This window comes from Poecile atricapillus, chromosome Z (genome assembly GCF_030490865.1).
Source record: "Poecile atricapillus isolate bPoeAtr1 chromosome Z, bPoeAtr1.hap1, whole genome shotgun sequence".
Lineage (NCBI taxonomy): Eukaryota > Metazoa > Chordata > Aves > Passeriformes > Paridae > Poecile > Poecile atricapillus.
In genome coordinates this window covers 25,346,393-25,366,470 of record NC_081289.1, presented here as the reverse complement: position 1 = coordinate 25,366,470, position 20,078 = coordinate 25,346,393, and the positions used below count along the sequence as shown (strand labels likewise).

Here is a 20,078-nt window from a genome sequence, read left to right as displayed (position 1 = left end):
AGTACCAGCGGCAAACCAAAGCTGAAAAACAGCACTATGTGGAAAATATCGGTGTGGAAAATATCAAGCTAACAGCCACAGGCACGAGTCCTCTCTTTATCTTAAGCCTAGAGACAGCAAAGATAGCTGTCACATCTCTCATCTCCTTTCCAAGATACCTTGTTCATAAATAGATATCACTCTCAGCCTCCTCCCACATCTCTTCCTCTTTTTTTTTTTACGGTGGAGAAACAGAAAGCAAGGGTACTTGCAGTAAAATATTCCTCTGAAGTCAGATCTGATCAAGGGTTTGGGTCCTTGGTTTATTCAAAAGCCTGTGGTGATAGATGTGGTATGCTTGCTTAGATAGATCAGATTGAGCTTCTGCATTTTTTGTTCTGCTGAAAACACCAGAGAATGAAAATTCTTCTTTTCAGGAAAATTTAAATAAAAAAAGTAATGTCTTTGTCACTGAGAAGTACCTTTAGATGGGTTCTGACCCACTGTGGCAAGCCCCTCATACTGTAAACTCAGGAAAGCTACATATGAGCCTAAAGATGCAGCTTCTCCCTCATTATCTGTGGAAATTCTGGTTCAAAGTAACTTTTAAAAGTGAAATCAGGTCTCAAATCTCTTGAGCAGTTCTGAAAGCATTCCCAGTAAAACACTACAGATTTCTATCTACATTTAATGTTTATCTACTAGAATCCACCATGAGGCAACTACAGCAATGGCTTTGGTCTTCATGCAGTCCCAGACTGAACCTGGTCTAGTGGCAGAGATGAAAAATATCTATCCCTGCCCAGCTGCCAAAATGAGCCCAAGTGAGCCCTGGCCCAAATGAGCTCAACCCCAGGTGGATGTCACTGGCTGGAGCTCAGCCCTGGGTCAGGAGTCACCCATTTATTGACAGAATAACTCTGTTTACTCTGCTCTAGCTGTCTCTGCTTTCTGTGAAAAACAAAGGGGCACATACAGACGCGCAGGACTGTTAGCAGAAGGTCGTGTGGGAGAAGTAGCAGAGGAGGACCAGGGGCTGGAAGAAAAGCAGATGCTGCAGGGAGGTGTGAGTGGCGGTGCAGCAGAGTGTGGAGAGCCCAGTGTCAGGAGACTGGGCAGCGAGAAGCGCAAGAAGGCAAGAGGGGGTCTCTGAGGTTGACGCTGAGTGGCACTGTGCTTTGCTTTCATCTGCATGAACGCTCTGGTAACCAGACGGGCTCTCTACTGCTGTCTTCCCTCCTTCCAGCCATCTACCCCTGCCAGCCAGCATCTGCTCCATCCCTGTGCTGGGGAGCACACACCAATGGGACCAAGGGGTGGCTAAGAAATACAGCAGTTGCTCAGCAACTCCCTGTCCCCCAGGAGAACAGCGTAAGCGATCTGCACCAGTCTCCTGGACTGCTCTTCTCTGCACAGCTAGAGGTGCTCCTACCTTGACTTTTCTCTGGACTTCCCCTGCTCAGCCTGCAGATCTTCTCCTGCTTTAAGCCTCCAAACCCTCCATTTCAGAAAAGAAAAAAAGCCATTGTGCAGGGTGCGCTGACCCACTGCAGCAGGATGGTGCAGGACAAAGGCCAAGCTGAAGGGACATGGCACCAGGATATTGATCACTGAGGAGACCTTGAGCTGGGTAAATAGATGTCCTGCTTCCTGCCCCACTCCCTGCAGGTGTGAGTTGGGGTGTGGGCCAGGTCTCACAGGCAGCAGCAGGCTTTAGAGGTAGGTCTGCAAGCTCTGGGGGAAACCCCAGTGCCTGCCATCAAATCTACTAACAAAGAGGCTCTTCTGCTGTTTCCTGCCCTCTCTCCCCTGCCCATCCATCTGTGGCTGTGTGCTTATGCCTGCTGCTTCTGAAGGGATGCTATGGTAGCAGAGAAGTTCCCTTGCTCTCCTGGGCTACCCAACTTGGCTCCCTGGGGAGGAGATCCTTCCCAGGGGTTGCTGAGAAAGGTGCCCCAAAAGGAGCAAGGGAGGGCAGCCTGTGCTGGGCCTGTTTGTACTGCCTGCCTCTCTGCAAAGGTGTGTTAGAGCAAGTGGATGTGTGACTGCTTGTCCGAGTGTGGGTGTTCACCAGGCTGGCTTTAATGTTCTGGAGTGAGTTACCTGGTGCTTACGTTCTGCAAATGTAACGTTGCAAGGCAGCCTGGAGGGCTTGGGGCTCCATAACTGGGGGGAGCAGGCTGAAAAGCCCACTCACCCTTATCAAGTGATGCTCAGTGGCATCCACACGGGCTAAAATGTGCATGAGGCCAGCCACCTCTTCCCTCAGCTGTAGCAAGTCCCTCCCATGCACTCCTCTCCCCATATTCACATGCACCACTGGGAACAAAGATGACTCATGGACACACAGACAGGACCACAAGCGTTCCACAAGACCTCCGTGTTTTCCTGTGCAGATGCATTCACATGCCTTTGCTCTCCAACTGCAGAAACACAGAAAAACTTTCAGGACAGGCATGTACTACCATGGTGGCAGAGGAAAGGAGGAGGAAAGTTGGTGACAAACCAGCGTTAATGTGGCTCTCTTGAGTGACGGTATTTCTTACCCTCAGAGCGTGGGGCTGACAGAAGGGAAGCAGTCAGGAAAAGCAAAAGAAGCAGCTTTGGGGAAGACAAGGGGCAAAGGAAGACAGAACGTGTCTCCTGGCACAGGCAGGTGGTGGTGAAGGACTGAACACTACTCAGGTGCTCTCTTCTCATTAGCTCAGCTATCGAGACAGTGCCAGCATTGGCTTTGCCTGGGAACACACGGCCTGGTGGGAATGGCAATGTTTGCTTACTTTTAGGGATCAAGATAAAAATGGCACAGCAGGCAAAGTGTAACTTCAGGTTCCCAGGCAGTGGCTGCTTTGCGCAACTTCTGCTCACATTTCAGGTCACTGATTTTCTTCTGCATTGATCTAGATCAATAAAATACCAGCTTTAAAACAATTCCCAGCCTGGGAGGACAACACTTTTGTATTCAGAGAAATCAATTTTTGTACTAATTTGCAGTTTTGACAGAAGCAAACCCAGGGAATGCCTTTGAAAACCAAGGGATTTCCAGGAGATGTAGACAAAACAGTGTCCTAGAAGCCTGTCTCCCACTAATTTAGCAGTTTTATCCACATTTGCTTTGAGCAAACCCTTTGATGATTTGCACAGCAATCTCTTGGGGCCATAGATCTTGGGAGAGAGGAAGACAGATTTGGTATAACACCTTCAGAGAAGGTGTAAAGGGAAACAGAAAAACCAACCTGACCCTGGCATGCTGTGTCACCATAGGAGCCTGATGGAGGCCGAGGAACAGGAGGAAGACTCCAGCTCCCTCTCAAATGACAAATCAGAGACTAACTCACGCCGCTGTCTCCGCTATGTGCCCCTTGGGATAGCCTTTCTTGTGCTGGCTGGAGCTGCTGCAGCAACCTGGTATTTCCTAGGTAAAAATTCACATGTTTTCCCCCCCAGCAGGAGGTGGGTAGACAAAGCAATGCCCAGCCCAAAGCACATTAGTGACTCTGGGTGGTCTTTAGACATTCATACACAGGGGTAACCCCCTCTTTCCTACATGTTGCTAAGTGTCTTCTCTTGACAGACTACAGACCATGGCACCTGGAGCCATCCATCCTGCAGTTTTACTGTGGCAGCCTCCAGGTCCTCAACCGCCAGTACTCCCCGGACCTTGGGCAGGTGGAGTCCAGAGCCTTCTGGGTGGAGTCAGCTAAGCTCCAGAACATGGTGAGGGCAGTTCCATGAACAGAGCCAGCCCTGAGGCTGCTCAGGGAGTAGAATGAGGAAGGGGTCAGACACCCCCATGCAAGGGCAGGCTTGGTGGCCCTGCGCAGCAAGAGGGATGAAAGATCAGATCAGCCACCACAACATTGCACTGTAATTATCAGACAATGTTCTCGTTGCAGCTGAAGGAACTGATTCGTGCCACAGAGCTGGGTCGGTACTACAACTCGAGCACGGTGTATGCCTTTGGGTGAGTAGCACCTGCAGCATATTTGCTTGCTCCTGTGTAAAGTTTCCAGTAAATTGTACTCTGGTTTCACTGAAATCTGCCCATGACAAACTTCTGCAGTCCCTGCCATGACCTCCAGACTAGGCTGGACAGTCCAGATTCAGAATGGTTCCAGCATAACAGAGCTGGGGATATTTTGATGTTTCTGTTGATCCCAGGTCATGATGAAAAGCCAAAACTGAGAAATTTTTCAGAGGGGCAAAAGTTCAAGAGAGTAAAAAAAAAAAAATCATTGGGAAGAGATAAAAAAAAATTGTCTTGGCATTGTCAGTAGAAACTAAGCAGCTGGAAATAAATTTTTCTAATTCAAGAAAGCAATTTTATGGCCTGACTCTAGGCACCAGAAGGGAGAGGCCAGAATGCACCATGGAAAAATTATTCCCGCCAAGAAGCCTGGACCACCTGGGAACAGGATAACAGTGGAATGGGACAGATGTGGGACTACAGCTTTGCAGGTCTTAACAGTAGAACAGGATAGCAGAAATAATTTCCATACTGATGGTCATTTGCTTCTGATTTTTTTTCCTATGGAAAACCACACCCCAAATTTGTCCTTCATCTAAGGAACATTCCAACTTGGATGTAACTCCATTTTCAATGGGGGAAAGAAATGTTTCTCTTGCACATCTTCCTCTAGCCTTTTACTGAACAATGATATATTTCAGCATCTCCTTGCCCTCTCCCAGCCAGTTTTCTCTAGCAGCTGGTTGAACAGAACTTTCCCAGGCACAGCCTCCTGCAGCTTTAATGGGTTGTGGTAAGGTACCTGGTCATAAATCATCCACTTGTCACCACTGGGAGATGAGACTGGGCTTCTCTTTTCAACCCCTGGTCAGTAGTACCCAAAGGTCATTTCTACTTGAAATGAGACTACTCATTAGACTAGTCTTGATTAATTATCACATTAATTTGAGCTCATATGGTCATCACTAGAGCAGATGGCATGGAAAGGCTTCTTCCCACAAAGCACGGAGCACTGACTCACACCATGGCTATTGCAACTCTCCTGCCTCACTCAGAGAGGTTCCTCTGGGTCACAGCAGCAGAGCTGGAAAATCTACACAGATATGTCTGATTTGTGGAAAAATAGTGGGGAGGGTAATTCTCCAAGGTTTGTCTCTCCAGCAATTCTGGAGATGAAGAGCAAGAATATTTTACATGCTATTTCTCTGTTAGGGAGGGAGCTCTGACCTTCTTCTTCTGGTTCACCCTGCAAATCCCTGAGAGTCAGCAGAAGGAGGCAACTGCTGAGAGGGTAAACACAGTGCTCCACCAAGAGCTCTCCACCAGCTTCAACAGCTCAGGCAGCCTGTCCTACCAGACAGAGTACAGGATCAACCCCGACTCTCTGGTTCTCCTGGGTAAGTACCAGCTGCTCAGCTGTGGCCCAAGTAGTCAGAAATGCTCCATGATGTAGAAGGTTAGGAAAAAAGGCCAGGAGTCTATTGAAGGAGACAGAGGAAACCTGAAGAGGATGAGGAAAATAGTAAGGATCAGGAAATACAATTATGCAGATTTTTTCCCTGATAGAGAAGAACTGAAGTTTGATTTAAAAAAAAATTTAAAAATCCTTCCTTTGAAGAATTAAAATTATTGGAGATATACCTGACCACAATCAGATAAGTGATTCTTTTTTCACCCATCTGCTTTGGCTTCTGTAGAGCAAGATCTTAGACATGACTTAGATCAGCTCAGCTTGAAAATACCAAGCACTTAGGTTTCCTACTTTCCTTTGGGAGATTATTCCAGACTATTTGATAGAGAGAAAAAAAGCAACATATCTGAGTCACCACTAAGTCTTCCTCTGAGACAAAGCATCATTGTCACTTCGGTTCCTGACATGATTTTAAGGATTATTTATTGTTGCTCACAGTGAAGGTCACAGCCTGTTTAAAAAGCCACCCATACAAAACTGCTCTAAAGTAGGTGTTAGGTAAGGGACTAGGGACATATATATAGTCAATGCATACAGGTCCAGTGGAATTTATGTTCGATCCTTGTAATGAGGCTTAACTTGTCAGCCTAGTCTGATCCCCCTTACAGAGTCCCAAATCTCACAGGTGTTAAAATACACTCTGTTTCTTCCCTCCTCCTGGGACTCCTATTTCCAAGTTTCTTTTTCCCATGAGATGTTACATCTCCAAGTTGTTTGCTTTTTCTTTTTCCCTAGGCATGCTATCTTGCATTATTCTAAGATGAAGCTTCTTTAATTATATCCTACCCATACTTTCTTTAACTTTTACCCCCACATCCCAGTTGTTTTGTGGGTCATTTTTTGATGCCTGTAAAGAAAATTCAATTTCCTCTAAATTATTTTCACTCCCTCATCCAGACCATAATTGTAAGGTCTTAGTCAGAAGCTGTATTAGCATCTCATCAAGACATCTCCTCCCACAGTTACCATTAGTTCCTTACTTCTACTTATGATTTGCTTCCAGAATGCCAGACCCTACGCTCAGCCAATTTAAATGAACTTTGTTAAGAAAGATATCACAAGGAAATGTGCTAAATCCTTCCAAGTCCGCCCATCTAGCATTTTCCTTTTATTTGTTCACTTCATAATGCAACTCATAAACAAATAAAAATGATGGTGCCATAATTTTAGCTGTTCCCAGTTCCCTCTTATTTGCTTTGCATCTGTTTCACTGTTCTATTCATTTCAGCAGACCACACTTCTTTCTATTTTGGGCTTAAAACACCAGTTGTAGTTTATCCAGATCCTTCTGCTTTCCCTAGGTCTTTTCCTCTCCAGTCAGAAGTACAGTCTGATAACTGAGACAAAAGCCAGAAATTACTTATACTGCTGAGCCAGGGTGACCGCCAGCCAGTGACTTAACCTCTGGTTTCATTTGCCCCGTACAGAGTGGAAAAACAGCCAGCTAATAGCAGGTTATTAGCACTTCATTGCTTCCTCACAGACTCTTGCTGGCCTGCTCAGCTCTAAATTTCACTCTGCCTTGAGACACAGAGCTGCAAGCCATTGCCTAGTGCAGGAACCTCTCCAACATCTCCAGTGCTTTATTTGTACTAACAGCCACACTCACCCCAGTACACTGGCTTCCCCCTTCCCCAAAAATCTTTCGGGACTTCCTGTTCCCTACAGAAACTCTGTTTTATTACCTTCAGATAAAAGAGTACTTACTACCAGCTCTGCACAGACTACTCTCTATAGCACATGAGCGTGCCTAGGAGCCTGCCTCATGCCTGCAGGATACTATTTTCCACAACAACTGTGTTTGCTATGACAAAACCACTCATCTGTCCCCACAGATTTGCTTAGAAGCTACAGAAGACCAAAGCCCTGACCTAGGCAAGCCCCCAACAACAACCCTCACTCCCAGCTGACCTCACAGTGCCTTTTATTTTGGCAATTATTCCCAGTAGCACCTGATCTCTGGCTGATTCTGATTCAGCTGGGAGGCTGGAGAAAAGCCCAGCTCTCTTAAAGTGTTATCCACCCTGTGACTGTTTTGCACAAATCTGTAGCCCCTGCTGGTCACTTTCTCTGCAGCTCCCTCCTCTAAAGGTGGACTCTGTAAGGATGTTGAGTAGCTCATCACAGAGTGGTCATCAAGAGACAACTCCTTCTCCACCCTCAGTGACTCCCATATTTTTGATTGGACATTTTTTGTGGTGGGACAGCAGATGACGAAGGCTCTGGGAAGTGGGGTTGTGCCCTGAGATGAGGCTGGCAGAGGAGGGAGATGACTGCCTGAAGCAATGCCCAGCCCTCCTGGGAAGGGGAAGAGGTCCCAGAACAGCAGACCAAAATGGGCAAGGAAAAAAGGCAGAGAAGTCCCTGATGGGCTGGAAAGCAAGAATTAGGACTGTTGGATTTGAGTCAGGGGCAGACAAATATCCCAGAGAGATGGGTTGGGGAAGGCATGACTGAAACAGGTCCCTGAGAGCAGACAGAGAGGTACCTGAAGGATGCCCCACGCTGATGTTTTGAGCTAGTTACATAAGTGTCCTGGAGTCCATTCAAAAGTTTTCTCCCAAATTTACTATTTTAAACTACACATTTTTTTACAAATATTTACAAATTTAAACTAAGTCAATAAGGAAGGAAAGGAGTCCTCACCTACCGTGCTAGGTTATCAGATTATCTTTTTTTATCCAGTTTATATTTTTGTTTATCTTCTTTTATATATATTTTCTTTCTAACAGAATCCAGTGTGAAAGACATAGTAGTGCTGAAATCCACTCTGGGTAGGCTACCTTCTCCTTTCCTTTTGAGTTCATGACTTTATGGGAGGAATTCTCACAGGGGACAGAAAATTTGTTGGCCTCCTGGAGCTGTAAATCCTGGGAAGGGGAGAGTAGGAGCAAGGGAGCACCAGTGCTGCTGCTTGGTCAGATCCGAACTACATGACAACTATGTACTGGATGGCTCTAGGCAGAGATGTCAGCTGCCAGGGGCAATGCAGCCACATTAGACTTGTCCTGGTCCTAATGAGAACTGTGAAATAGCTGGGTGTACTGGTACCAGTGCAGATGCAATGCTGCTGAGTGGGGTGGGGGTTTCCTGCATGGCTCTGCAGTGGATGTGGCTCATTTAGGAGTCTGTTGTCTTGGCAATGTTTGAAGATGCTTTTACTGATTTCAGGCAGTGTTGTAAGTTCTCTGTCTGGCAGCTTGCATTAGATGTGCTATTAGAAGCTCATCTTTAAAGTGATATTTACTCAAAAATCCTGGTGTGAAAGTCTTCTGAAACCTGGAATTCAGATGAGGGAGATCTAAAGCCAGGAAGAGTATGGGGCTGAGAGGAGAAAGAGGTGAAAAAGTAAATAAAGCCAGTGGAAGATAACTGTGCTGTGCTGATATTTAAAGCCTGAGGTAGTATTAGGTTAACCAAGTAAGAGGGGACAGTTCTTAGAGAAACTGGGGCAATGGTACAAAAGGATCAGTGCCACCACAACATACGTAAAAGTAAACCGAGATCACTGGGATGAGTCAACCTTACCCTAAAAAAGGGCTTACACTGATGTACCAAGTGACAATCCCATATCTTAATTTCTCTTACAACCACGTCTATTTCAGGTTGCTACAGGTACAGCTATGTCCAGGACGATGACATCCTTAGGCTGGAGGGCCCTGACTACCTGGCCTCCAGTTGTCTTTGGCACGTCCATGGCCTCAAGGGCTACATGATCAAGCTACGCCTGGAGTGGACTCTGCCTGACTGCAGGGACCGCCTGGCAATGTATGACGCAGCTGGGCCCCTGGAGAAACACCTCATCACCTCGTAGGTAGCTCCTGAGCAGGGAGGACACGGTGGGGAAGACAGGCAGGATGGCACAACACTCCACAGCAGGGGAAGGTGTCAGATGACACCAGAGGAGGTTCTGCTTGATGTACAACCTGCCTGCATCAGCTGAAGTCACTGATGTGGGATATCTCGCACTACTGTGCTGCAGGGGCTGTCGCTCTTGGCCCTTTGTTTGGTTCAGTTAGTGCCTTACAATTGCTGTGTGTGCATCACACAGATATCCATTGTCTTTCTCATTCTCCTCTTTCATTTGTTTGTTGCTTGCCTCACTCCTATACTTTCATCTCTTTCCCCTGAGGATCTATGGCTGCAGCCGGCAGGAGCCCATCGTGGAAGTCCTTTCATCTGGCCCTGTCATGTCCATTGTGTGGAAGAAAGCCATGTACAGCTACTATGACCCCTTCATCCTCTCAGCCCAGGCAGTGCCCCTCAAAGGTGAGGAAGGCTGGAGGAGAGTGGCTATAGTTACAGGGAGAAGACGGGTTTTCTCCTACAGCATCACAGCTCCTAGAGATCCTGCATCCCTGTTAGGGGCAGAATTCATTCTGAATTGCAAGGGTGGCCAGTAAAAGGCAGGTTACATGGCCTCCCCGGGCTGAGGCTGAGCTGACAGAGAGCAGGGCTTTGAACATCTGTATTTACAGCTTGTGAGGTGAACATAACTCTGCGGGAGAGCCTGGAGCTGCAGGGGAAGATCAGCACGCCACACTACCCCAGCTACTACTCGCCCAACACGCAGTGCACCTGGCACATGATGGTAAGAGCCAGCTCCCACAAGAGCATCCACCCTGTCCCCAAAACACAGGCAGCACTCCGCACATTGCAGGGGGTACAGCCAGGGCTCTCAGTCAGATCACCATGAGATGCAAAGGTGACAGCCTGCCCAGCCTCCACATCAGGTGTGTTTCTGAGGGGGAAGAACTCTAATATTGCATACCAGCACAGAGATGCCGTAGTTGAGGAGGAATCCGAAATCTGATCTCCAGAGGAGTTCTTCAAAACAGAACCAGATTTATAGGAATTGATAAGAACTGCCAGGCTTTGACACCACCAGCAGAGCCACACAGGGCTGTGGCATGGCTCCAGTTTAGAGGGTGCTTCTTTCTGACCTGCAATGTGGCCGAACATGTCTGGCCTTCACATTTGCTCTGCTCATTTCTGATCTATAGAGTGTGCTGTAACACTCCTAGGAGCCATCTGCCCTCTACTCCGCATCCCCTTGTCTGCAGGTCCCATCCCTCGACTATGGGGTCACCCTCTGGTTCGATGCCTACGCACTCAGCAGACAGAAGCACGACCTGCCCTGTACCCAAGGCCAATGGATAATTCAGAACAGAAGGTGTGTGGCGGGGTCCTGGTTTCTGTCTCTCACTTCCCACCTGGGATAAAACTGGGATTAAACCTCTGCAGTGCTCTGCTCACTTCAGCCACCATATGTGAGGAAGAAGAGCCATACTCTGTGGCCACTCTTTGTGCTGGTGTCTCCTGCTTTTCTGCCCATCTTATTCTCTTTCTCCCCAGTGAACACATTTCTCACAGATTTGCTTTGAGCTACCAACCTGCTTTCTCTCTCTTGCTGTTTGCATCAGGCTTCTTAGTTTTCTCCTGTGTGTGTAACCTTGGTGTCCTCCCACGTCTCCAGTGTTTGCAAATCTGCCTGTCACCACCTCTGCAATATTATCTCTGTGTGCCATTGCCTTGAATCCACCTCCGTACAGATCTTCCCCTTAGCTCCATATCCTCCTGCTTTGACTGCAGCCACTTTCCCAGCAGGACTTCCCAGAATTAGCACCTGTATGTTGCTGGGGCTACTTCTCACCACTGCCTCAGTGTGAAGGATGGAGACCTGTTGTACTCCCATCTCCTCAGAACAGGCTCTGAGATAGTTGGACCTACAGCTTTTGCTTTTCCTCTCACTTAGTGCAAAATTGCCTGTTTCCCTCCAAAACCTCCCCCAGCCCACCTCATTAGTGCCTTCTCCATGATTCCTGTAGAGGTAACTTGTCTTCCTACGAAGGATCTGATCCAGACATTATGTTACCCTGGCTTTGGATTTCCACTTTTTCTCTCCCTGCCTTCCTCTCTTAAGCTGTCAGTGCCACAATTTCTACAACATGGCTTCTTCGGGAAGATGATGAAGGAGAATCTTCTTTCACTGTAAGAACTGAACTGCATTGCACGGCCTGATCTCAGTGCTGGCCAGAAAGTGGGAAATGTCCAAAGATAGGAGGGTCCCTCTGGACTCTGTATCTCATGCATACTGAAGGCATTTTGTATTCCTGATTTGCCTGCAGCACCCCATTTGTGTGACCCCTTTCCCACCCCAGCCCCACTGAGCCCCCTTGCCCTGTCTCCTGCCTCCCTGTCCAATCCACCTCACCTGTGTTTGCCCCTCAGGTTGTGTGGCCTGCGGACCCTACAAGCCTACGCTGAGAGGATCCCAGTCACATCTGCTGACATCAGCATCACCTTCACCTCACAGATCTCCTTAACCGGTCCTGGTGTACAGGCAGCTTACAGCCTGTACAAGCAATCTGACCGTAAGCTCAAGTTCTTCCCTGCTCCTTAGTGGGGGGACCAGCAGCCCCTCTGCACTTGGTTTGTGCTGGGAGAAACACAAGGCATGGCCTGGGAGCCCTAGCTGCCATTCACCCTTCAGGAAGATTCTCGCAAATCAGTGATGCACCAGTGATGCCCCTAAAAGAGGAGGCAATTATGTGCAAAGCTGCTCCTGCACATCTGGCCCTGCCTCTTGTGGCCAGAGCCTCCATGCAACAAAACCCAAGGGCATAAAATTGCCTAAAACCTTACCCTCATGGCAGCATCACAAACTGGCCTTGGGAATTCAATGAGAAAGCACCTTGGCTTGATGCAACACTTGTTTTGATTACAAGATCTCTTAGAGAGAGCTGTTTCCTGCTCACCTTGGAATCCGTGCAAACAAGAGATAAATAAAACTGCACACAAATACACACATATGCAAATGCCGCCCACAGTCTGTCTTTCCAAGGTTTCACTGTCTCCCTCCTAAAGGGTGCCAGTAATGCACACCAGTCCCTGAATATGTGCACTTGTCAACGTGTCTAACAAAAACCCCTTCAAGGTCCTACGTAAGTTTTGGCAACAACTCCAAAGAGCCTGTTTCAGCTTTCCCATGGTGTTCAGGAAACATGAAACAGCAGTGATCCCGATGTATGGAGTGCCAGATAGGTGTTGTCCTGGATAATGCCCCTTGGTACAATGCAGGGAAAGCCTCTTTCCCCGGTGCATAGCCTGGCTCCATATACCTGTGTTAAGAGCAGAAGACATGGCAGATTTTGGGGGGTGCAGTGGGTGCTGCCAGCACACTGCAGCAGCGCTCATGTGGTCAGGAGAGTGTGCAGTTCCACCTTTTCAAGCCATGGTGCTCTGCTGCCCGGAGGTTTCCAGTCATTTGGAACTAATTACTCTCTTTTGGTTTCACAGCCTGTCCTGGGGAGTTCCTGTGTTTGGTGAACGGTTTGTGTGTCCCAGCCTGTGACGGGATCAAAGATTGCCCCAATGGGCTGGATGAGAGAAACTGTGGTGAGTGATTTCTTCTCCCCACTGGTCCCTGGTCTCAGCAAGACATAGGCCCTCACTCCTCTGAAGGTAGGGAGAGATGGAGAGGACTTGGTTGGCCAAGGCACAGCCTTGTTCCTCAACTTCAGAAGCTTAAACCTCTGTGTCTTTTGAAGTCTCATCCCACTGCTGTAGGGCTTCAGCCTGCTCTGGAAAGAGCAGTAATGCTTCTGGCACCTGTCACAGCACAGCCTTCCTGGGACAGTCCCCTAGTAGCTAAAAGCACCAAGAGTTCCAGGCAGCCTGAAAGAAACCCCCTACCAAGCTGCCCCCACCTTGCCCTGTTTTCCTCCCACCCAGGGTCTGCAACCAGCCTCAGCCCTGGCCTACAGCCCTCTCTGCTGTAACACCACTCGGCATCCCCCTCCCTGCTCTCACTTCCCCAAGCCCACCCGCTGCCCTTCTCTCTCCTCTTCCCCCCAGGCCATTTGTACACTTCATCTGTACAGATCCTCACTCATGCATTTTGCCCCAGTTTGGGAGCATCAAAGTCCATGATCAGCCTCAATCGGTTCTTCATGCCAAAAGCAGTTAGTGCTGATGCAGGCTCCACCCTTACCATCTCAGAACCCCTGCAGAGCCCCATTCTCATAGGAACAACAATTCAGGATTAGACATGACACCTAATTCATCTATCCTCTCATCTCTGGTGTGATTTGGGTCTCATCATATTGCTGCCACCACTAACTTTTCATTAGTTGTTTCCTACAGATGTTTTTTTAACACGTAAAGAGCCCTGAACCACTAGAGAGAGTGGCCAATTTTGAAAGATTCAGAGGAAGGTATAGGAAAAGTCTAAAGTCAAAGAAAGGAGGAATCTTTCTATGGAAAATTCAGTGCTAGAAATGTGAGAGCTCACATAAGACTGCCCAAGTTGGGTTTTGCTTTGTCTGTAGTGTTGCTGACAATGTCCTCTGTCCCATCATCCAGCTGTCTTACATCAGGGTTTGCATGCTTCCCTCCTGTAGACATGGACACATTTGAATCCTTATGAATATCTAATCCTTTCTTGAATCCCTGCATCTCCTTGGCCCCAGGGGTATCATGTCATTCAGTTCCACAGGCTGATACAGACCAAGACTGACAGAAAACCCCAAGCTTTCTCAGTGTTTTCCAACATTGCTTTACATTTGAAAAACAAGAGAAACATTATTATTTCCTTTCTTTCTTATACCCTTGCCACTTGTGTATCTCTGATTATTGTTGGTATGGAACAATCCCTGTCTTTAAAATCAAAGTTCAAGTTGCCTCAGACCTTCATGTGCCTTTAGTCATCTAGAAGTTTCTAGATGCTATTAATGGAGAAATTATAGTCACTGCAGTAGGAAAATGGTACACACAAACACAACAAGTTCCTGATATGAAAATCTGTGAACAGAAGTCAAACTCTTTGGTGGACAGGCAGCTTAGACCCATCTCCATCCTCCAGTGTCCACCAGAACTCATGGATATTGCAGAATCCTTTGTTGTTCAGACTCAGCAGCAAGGGGAAGTGCTGGTCTCTACGAAACAGTGACCCATGAGCTGGGGTTACATCAAGGCAGGCGGAACAGTGACCTCACCAGACAGAATGCAGTCCTACAAAACCCTAACAAGGCAAGCAGACCAGGACTGGTGGTGGTAAGTGAGGAGTCTTGGACCTCACAGCAAGTACATAGTGCTGAGGCGGGTCTGAGGAGGCCAAGACAAGAAAAGTTAAGTCAGCAACAGCAAAGTGTAAGACAGGATGCAGGCACACCTACAATGCAGGTGAGGAAAAAGCTGAACAGCTGCACTATACCAGAGTTGGTCTTAAGCACAGTCTATGAGGTGGGGGAAGAGGCTGTAGAGACTGCAGGACGTATGACCCTGTCCTCACACCTTGTCTTGCATGCCTGATTCCCATGAGCTTCCCTCCTGAGCAGTGTGCCCTGCAAAGTTCCAGTGCCATGAGGACAGCACTTGCATCGAGTTCAGCAGGGTCTGCAACCAGAAGCTGGACTGTGTCAACGGGAGTGATGAAGAACACTGCAGTGGAGGTAGGGAGGAGACAGTGCTGGGATGACAAATGCCCACCCATGTGCTTGAACCAAGGCTGTCTGTTGAGTGCTTTCCACGTGTGACATACGGGCACCATCTGGGAGCTGACTTGCCCAGCCTCCTCACAATGTTTGTGAGTTGTTTGTTTGTTCAGGAAATTCCCTGTCATCATGGAATGATAAGGGGAACTTATGGAGTTCCCCTAAGCTCTCTGCTGCCCTTTCTCCTCATTTAAAGGGCTTCCAGCTGTATCTACAACCAGCTGCCCTCTCTCAGCTTTGGCTTTCCTTCCTTTTTGCAGGGGTCCCCTGCGGTCCTTTCACCTACCGCTGTGAAGATGGGACCTGTGTGAAGAAACCCAACCCCCTGTGTGACACCACTGCAGACTGCAAGGACCTGTCTGATGAGAATCACTGTGGTGAGGAAACAATCAGCCACACATCAGCCAGGCAGGTTCAGGATGACACGTAGCTGCAAGTTGCCCCGTTTTCTCCCACCAACCAGAATAAGCACCCACCCTCCCTTGTTCCACCACCTTCTCCCCACCTCAGTCCCACAGTACCAGTGGCCCTGCTCCATCCTGCAGTGGCAGGGACAGCAACAACTAGCCAGCTCTGTGCTGAGTGTGAGCAGGCACTTGCTCTTTGGACAGCTGCTCCCTGCCTCCTTCAGGCAGAGGCATCAGGCCAGACAGACATGTCTCACAGGCCAGGTTCAACCCACAGGCTGCCTGTTTGACCACTCTGTCAGCTTATGTGCCTTTGCACAAGGCTCCAGCCAGGAAAATCACCCATGTCTGCATGGCCACTGGCAGGGAGAGAGTTTATGTTTTGATTTCCCTACTTGTTTTTTTTTTTTTTCTGGAGCCTCAGTAGGTACTGAAAGTCACAGCAGTTAGCACAGTCAGCATGTTGCCCCAAAAGCATCCCCAAGCTGCAGCTGAAGGTGAGGAATGCTGAAAGGGAGTGCTCACTAGACCTGTCCTGGGCAGTACATAAAGCCTAGGTAAGACAAGAAATTAGAGGTCTAACTCTTCAGTCAACTAAGGAGGAAAGGAAGGGCAGGCACGGTCTATCATGTTCCCTTTCTTCCCTGAAGTACCTGCTGTGTCTTCTCCTCAGACTGTGGAATGCAAGCCCCTCTCAGCAGGATTGTGGGTGGTATGAATTCTGTGGAAGGGGAATGGCCATGGCAGGCCAGCCTGCAAGTTCGGGGCCGCCACATTTGTGGGGGAACACTCATTGCTGACCGCTGGGTGGTCTCAGCTGCGCACTGCTTCCAGGATGAGAGGTAAATGGAGAGGGGAGGTGCTGGATAGAAAGATTAGCATTGATTTCCATGTCATCCATGACTGGAGGCTTCTCTGACTGATGAAAATGTCATGGGGCAGCTGCACCCCTCCTCTGGCACCTCAGCCGTGTTTGGAACTGAAGAAAGGAGTATGGATACATGCAGTATTATCTGGGGGTTTGTGCAGGGGAAAAGGGGCAATCCTGGGATTCACAGAGCAGCTTTGAGGAGGCAATGATAGCAGAAGATGCTGCACAGCTCCACCTTTGTTTTGGCTCCGTGTTGTCCCCACACTGTCAGAACGATTGGGATGTCAGCATGTGCTAGGATGGGTGTAGCATTGCCGGCAAGGCGTGCCCTTTGGGTCCCATGCTCCTCTGCTGCATCCTACAGGCTGGCCTCCCCCTCCATCTGGACCGTGTACTTGGGCAAATACTTGCAAAATGCCACCGGCCATACAGAGGTGTCCTTCAAGGTTATCCATCTCTTCCTCCACCCTTATTACGAGGAGGACAGCCATGATTATGATGTGGCCCTGCTCCAGCTGGATCATCCGGTGATCATCTCGCCCTTAATCCAGCCCATCTGCTTGCCTGCTCCTTCTCACATCTTTGAGCCCGGCCTTCATTGCTGGATCACTGGCTGGGGAGCCCTGAAGGAAGGTGGTAGGTTCAAGGTCTCTTGGTAGCCTACTGCAGCAGTGCTGAGGCAGAAACACAGAGTCAGATGTGTCATAGGCAGAACAGACTTCTATTCATGCCAATTCCATCCATTCTCCTTCACTCCTTCTGATTTTGGGTAATAGGTTGACCAAAGTTACTTGTCAAGTGCCCTGAAACCTCATGTGGAGAGGCAGGCATGGCAGTGTGGTTATCTGTATCGGGACAGCGTGTGTTTCTTCATCCAAAGACTAGAACAGCCCTTCAGGTCAGCTTAGTGCCTTCACCCACTCACAGACTTGTTCAAGCTGCTTCCTAATTGGAAACACTCAGCAGACTATACAGAACTGGACACTCCTGGTTTGTACTCTTAGACACAAGAGCTTAACATCTATTTCAGTGAGAAACAAACCCAAAACTCTGACAACCCAGAGGTTTTCCCAGAGCAGAATACTCCTTGTCCCAAAAGCTGAAGTGCCCACAACATATCCCTGTAGGGAAAGGAATGAAGGCGAATTTTATGCCTTCCAAGCAGAAAAAGTGCTCTGATGAAAGTCAGAGACTGTAATGCCAGTGGAGAGCAGAACAGAAATTCCAATGGCAGGTTTCAGCATGCAGTGAGGTAGGCATGGGGTAGGGGAAGTTCCACCATAGCTCACCTGTGCTCTTTTGGTGCTCTGCTTTTCAGGGCACATCAGCAATGTTCTGCAGAAGGTGGACGTGCAGCTCATCCAGCAGAACATCTGCAGCGAGGCTTATCACTACATGATTACACCCAGGATGCTGTGTGCTGGGTACTACCAGGGAAAGAAGGATGCCTGCCAGGTGAAAGAGGAGTTGTGGGATCAGGGTTGACTACCAGAGGTGGAATGTATCCCAAGTCTCACAAATGCAACCCACAGCCTGAAATGAGGGGGGAAAGACCATATAAGGTCACTTTCCCAACACTTCCTCTAAGTGGCCAACAGCTCTAATGACCACTTCTTCCCAGCATCCTTGCCTTAGACAGGATCCAAATACAGTTAAATTATCCTTTTCTCATTTCAGCCCATTCTCCACTCTACCTCCTACTTTCAAGTCAGGTGACTACATCAGTCTCTTACACCCTCAGCCTCTTTAGCACCTGTCATACACAGTAACCTGTCTCTTCTTCCACTGCTATCAATCTCAAGGAATTCCTCTCTGCCATCCCTCATGGGAACCATTGGAATTATTAAATTCCAGCAAGCTTCCTTGCTTGCCACATATTTGAAAATGCCATATGGACCAGGAGGAATCAGTAGAGTAATCAGCTTTTTGGGACCTGGCTGAGGGGGAGGAATTTGCATGATGAAGAAATAACTGAGTCAGATGTTTGCACTGGAGACTGTTTTTGACATCTGCCTAAGGTACAAGGAATGTTGCAGATGTCCCAGGCATGAGCTGAGGGGATCCAGGAGTCTGTATACAGAGAGGCTCAAAGCAACAGAAGCTGGTGGACCACCATTACTTTATTTTACTTTTATTTTTTCTAGGGTGATTCTGGAGGTCCACTGGCCTGCAAAGAACACAGTGGCAGATGGTTTCTGGCTGGTCTGGTCAGCTGGGGAATGGGATGTGCACGTGCAAATCACTATGGAGTATACACCAGGATCACTCAAGTGCTGGGCTGGATGAACCAAACCATGAGCTGAGAAAAGTGCATCTCTCTATCTCTGTACATCATCTGATGTATCCCCATCACACCTACACTCACATGGTACTCATTCCTGATCTTGCTCACTTGCCTCTCAGAGAGAGTGTGGGATGTTGTCAGACCCAGGATGCTCTTCTGAACAGGGTAAAAAAGGCTGCTGCAGGGATTGTAGAGAAAAGCAGACAGACCCTCTTCCCCATTAGTGCTTCCCAGGGAGCATCCCAAGGGGTTTTTTGGCCATCCATCCAAAAGCGGGGAGAAGAGAGGCAGGTGAGGGAGTTGGGGGGCAATGACATGAAACACAGCAATAGTCCCAAGCTGATGGTTTCTGAGAAGAGGAATAAGGGGAGTTGAACTTTCCATGAACCATGTGATTCAGCCACAGTCTTATGCTGGAACATTTGCTGAAAGAAAATGTGACTGATGTAGTTAGAGATTCCAGTAACTGTGAAATCAATCTGCCTCCCTCTTCCTTCCTGCTGCTTATCCTTCATCCCCCTTCCCCTCCCATCACTCCTCCTCTTCCATCTCCCTAATTGCTTCTTTTCTTAGCTGGCGTGTGCTGTTCAGTGTGCTGTTCAGCTCAGCCAGGCAACTCTTCACGTCTCACTGACTCCCAGGCATGAGTCCAGCATCGCACCCCCAAGCACGTGTCCTGCCTCCCTGCTGGAGCAGCACCCAGCCTCCACTGCTGCACTTCCCCCAGTAAAAATGCTGGAGCAGACTCCCATCCCCTTCCCTCAGCCCTTCTAAATACCTGTAACATCAGGGTGTCTCAAGCTCTTCCATCTCCTATCTCTATCAAGTAATCCAGGAGGTGAAGGAGAAGGCTTCAGGGCACAGGGCTTAAACTGCAACTGCTGTGGTTTGGTTTTTTAACTAAAGATATACAGTGTGTATGTGTGTGTGTGTGTGTGTGTGTGTGTTTGTGTGTGTAATAATGGGCACTCTCTGGAATCAGAAATAAAATTAATTTGAGGATTTTTTTGGCTCTTGTTTGCCTCACCCTGCTAAAAACTATCTTGAGGTTTTTATGTTTTTGACCAAACTCCAGTCCTGACACTGGCAAATGGCAAGAGTTTCCACAACCCTGCCCACTCCCCCCCCCCGCTCCCAGATGTCCCTGGAGTCAACACATTCACTAGACAGGTGGTCCTCACTAATTGTTATGATTTAGGACTGCAAACCTGCTCTGTAGCCCAGCTGCCTGCAGTGGGGATGCAGCACAGACACAGTGGGAAGCACCTCCAGCCCCCAGAAGACAGGCACAGAACAAGCAGATTCTGGTGGCTCCAGGTGATGAATCCAAACTCCTTTTCTCCAACTCCCACCCCCTTACAGCAGGAATGAATTTTTACCACTTGAAATGAGAAGCAGCAAGGAGGAACAGACTGTGAATTTTATTCAGGAGTCTTCAGACACAGCAGTGAAGCAAATGCCCCGCTCCCCAAAACTGGGATCTGCTTGGTGGTGGCTGACACAACATTAGGTACCAGCATGTTCCTGGTACCCAGGCAGCACACCATTCTCCTTCTCACACTGCTGGCACAGAGCTGCTTTGGGGGACAGGGAGGGAAGCACCAA

The 20,078-nt window shown here is 48.4% G+C and overlaps 1 protein-coding gene across 5 annotated transcripts; it reads left to right on the top strand.

The window, feature by feature from the left end:
• Positions 1–949: 949 nt before the first annotated feature.
• LOC131573548 (transmembrane protease serine 6-like) lies at positions 950–19,475 on the top strand. 5 transcript variants are annotated; one of them, XM_058827612.1, is made up of 18 exons: positions 950–1,045; positions 3,244–3,398; positions 3,554–3,696; positions 3,876–3,943; positions 5,159–5,343; positions 8,150–8,191; positions 9,023–9,227; positions 9,550–9,686; positions 9,896–10,008; positions 10,481–10,590; positions 11,649–11,791; positions 12,717–12,815; positions 14,756–14,869; positions 15,172–15,288; positions 15,992–16,160; positions 16,554–16,825; positions 17,508–17,644; positions 18,334–19,475. In XM_058827612.1, the coding sequence occupies exons 2-18, from the start codon at positions 3,251–3,253 to the stop codon at positions 18,490–18,492; spliced, it is 2,361 nt and encodes a 786-aa protein (XP_058683595.1). In that variant the 5' UTR covers positions 950–1,045; positions 3,244–3,250; the 3' UTR covers positions 18,493–19,475. The 5 variants fall into 5 exon arrangements, with proteins under 5 accessions (XP_058683595.1, XP_058683593.1, XP_058683594.1 ...); XM_058827610.1 differs by having other exon boundaries at positions 969–1,114; XM_058827611.1 differs by having other exon boundaries at positions 992–1,133.
• The last annotated feature ends 603 nt before the right edge of the window (positions 19,476–20,078 follow it).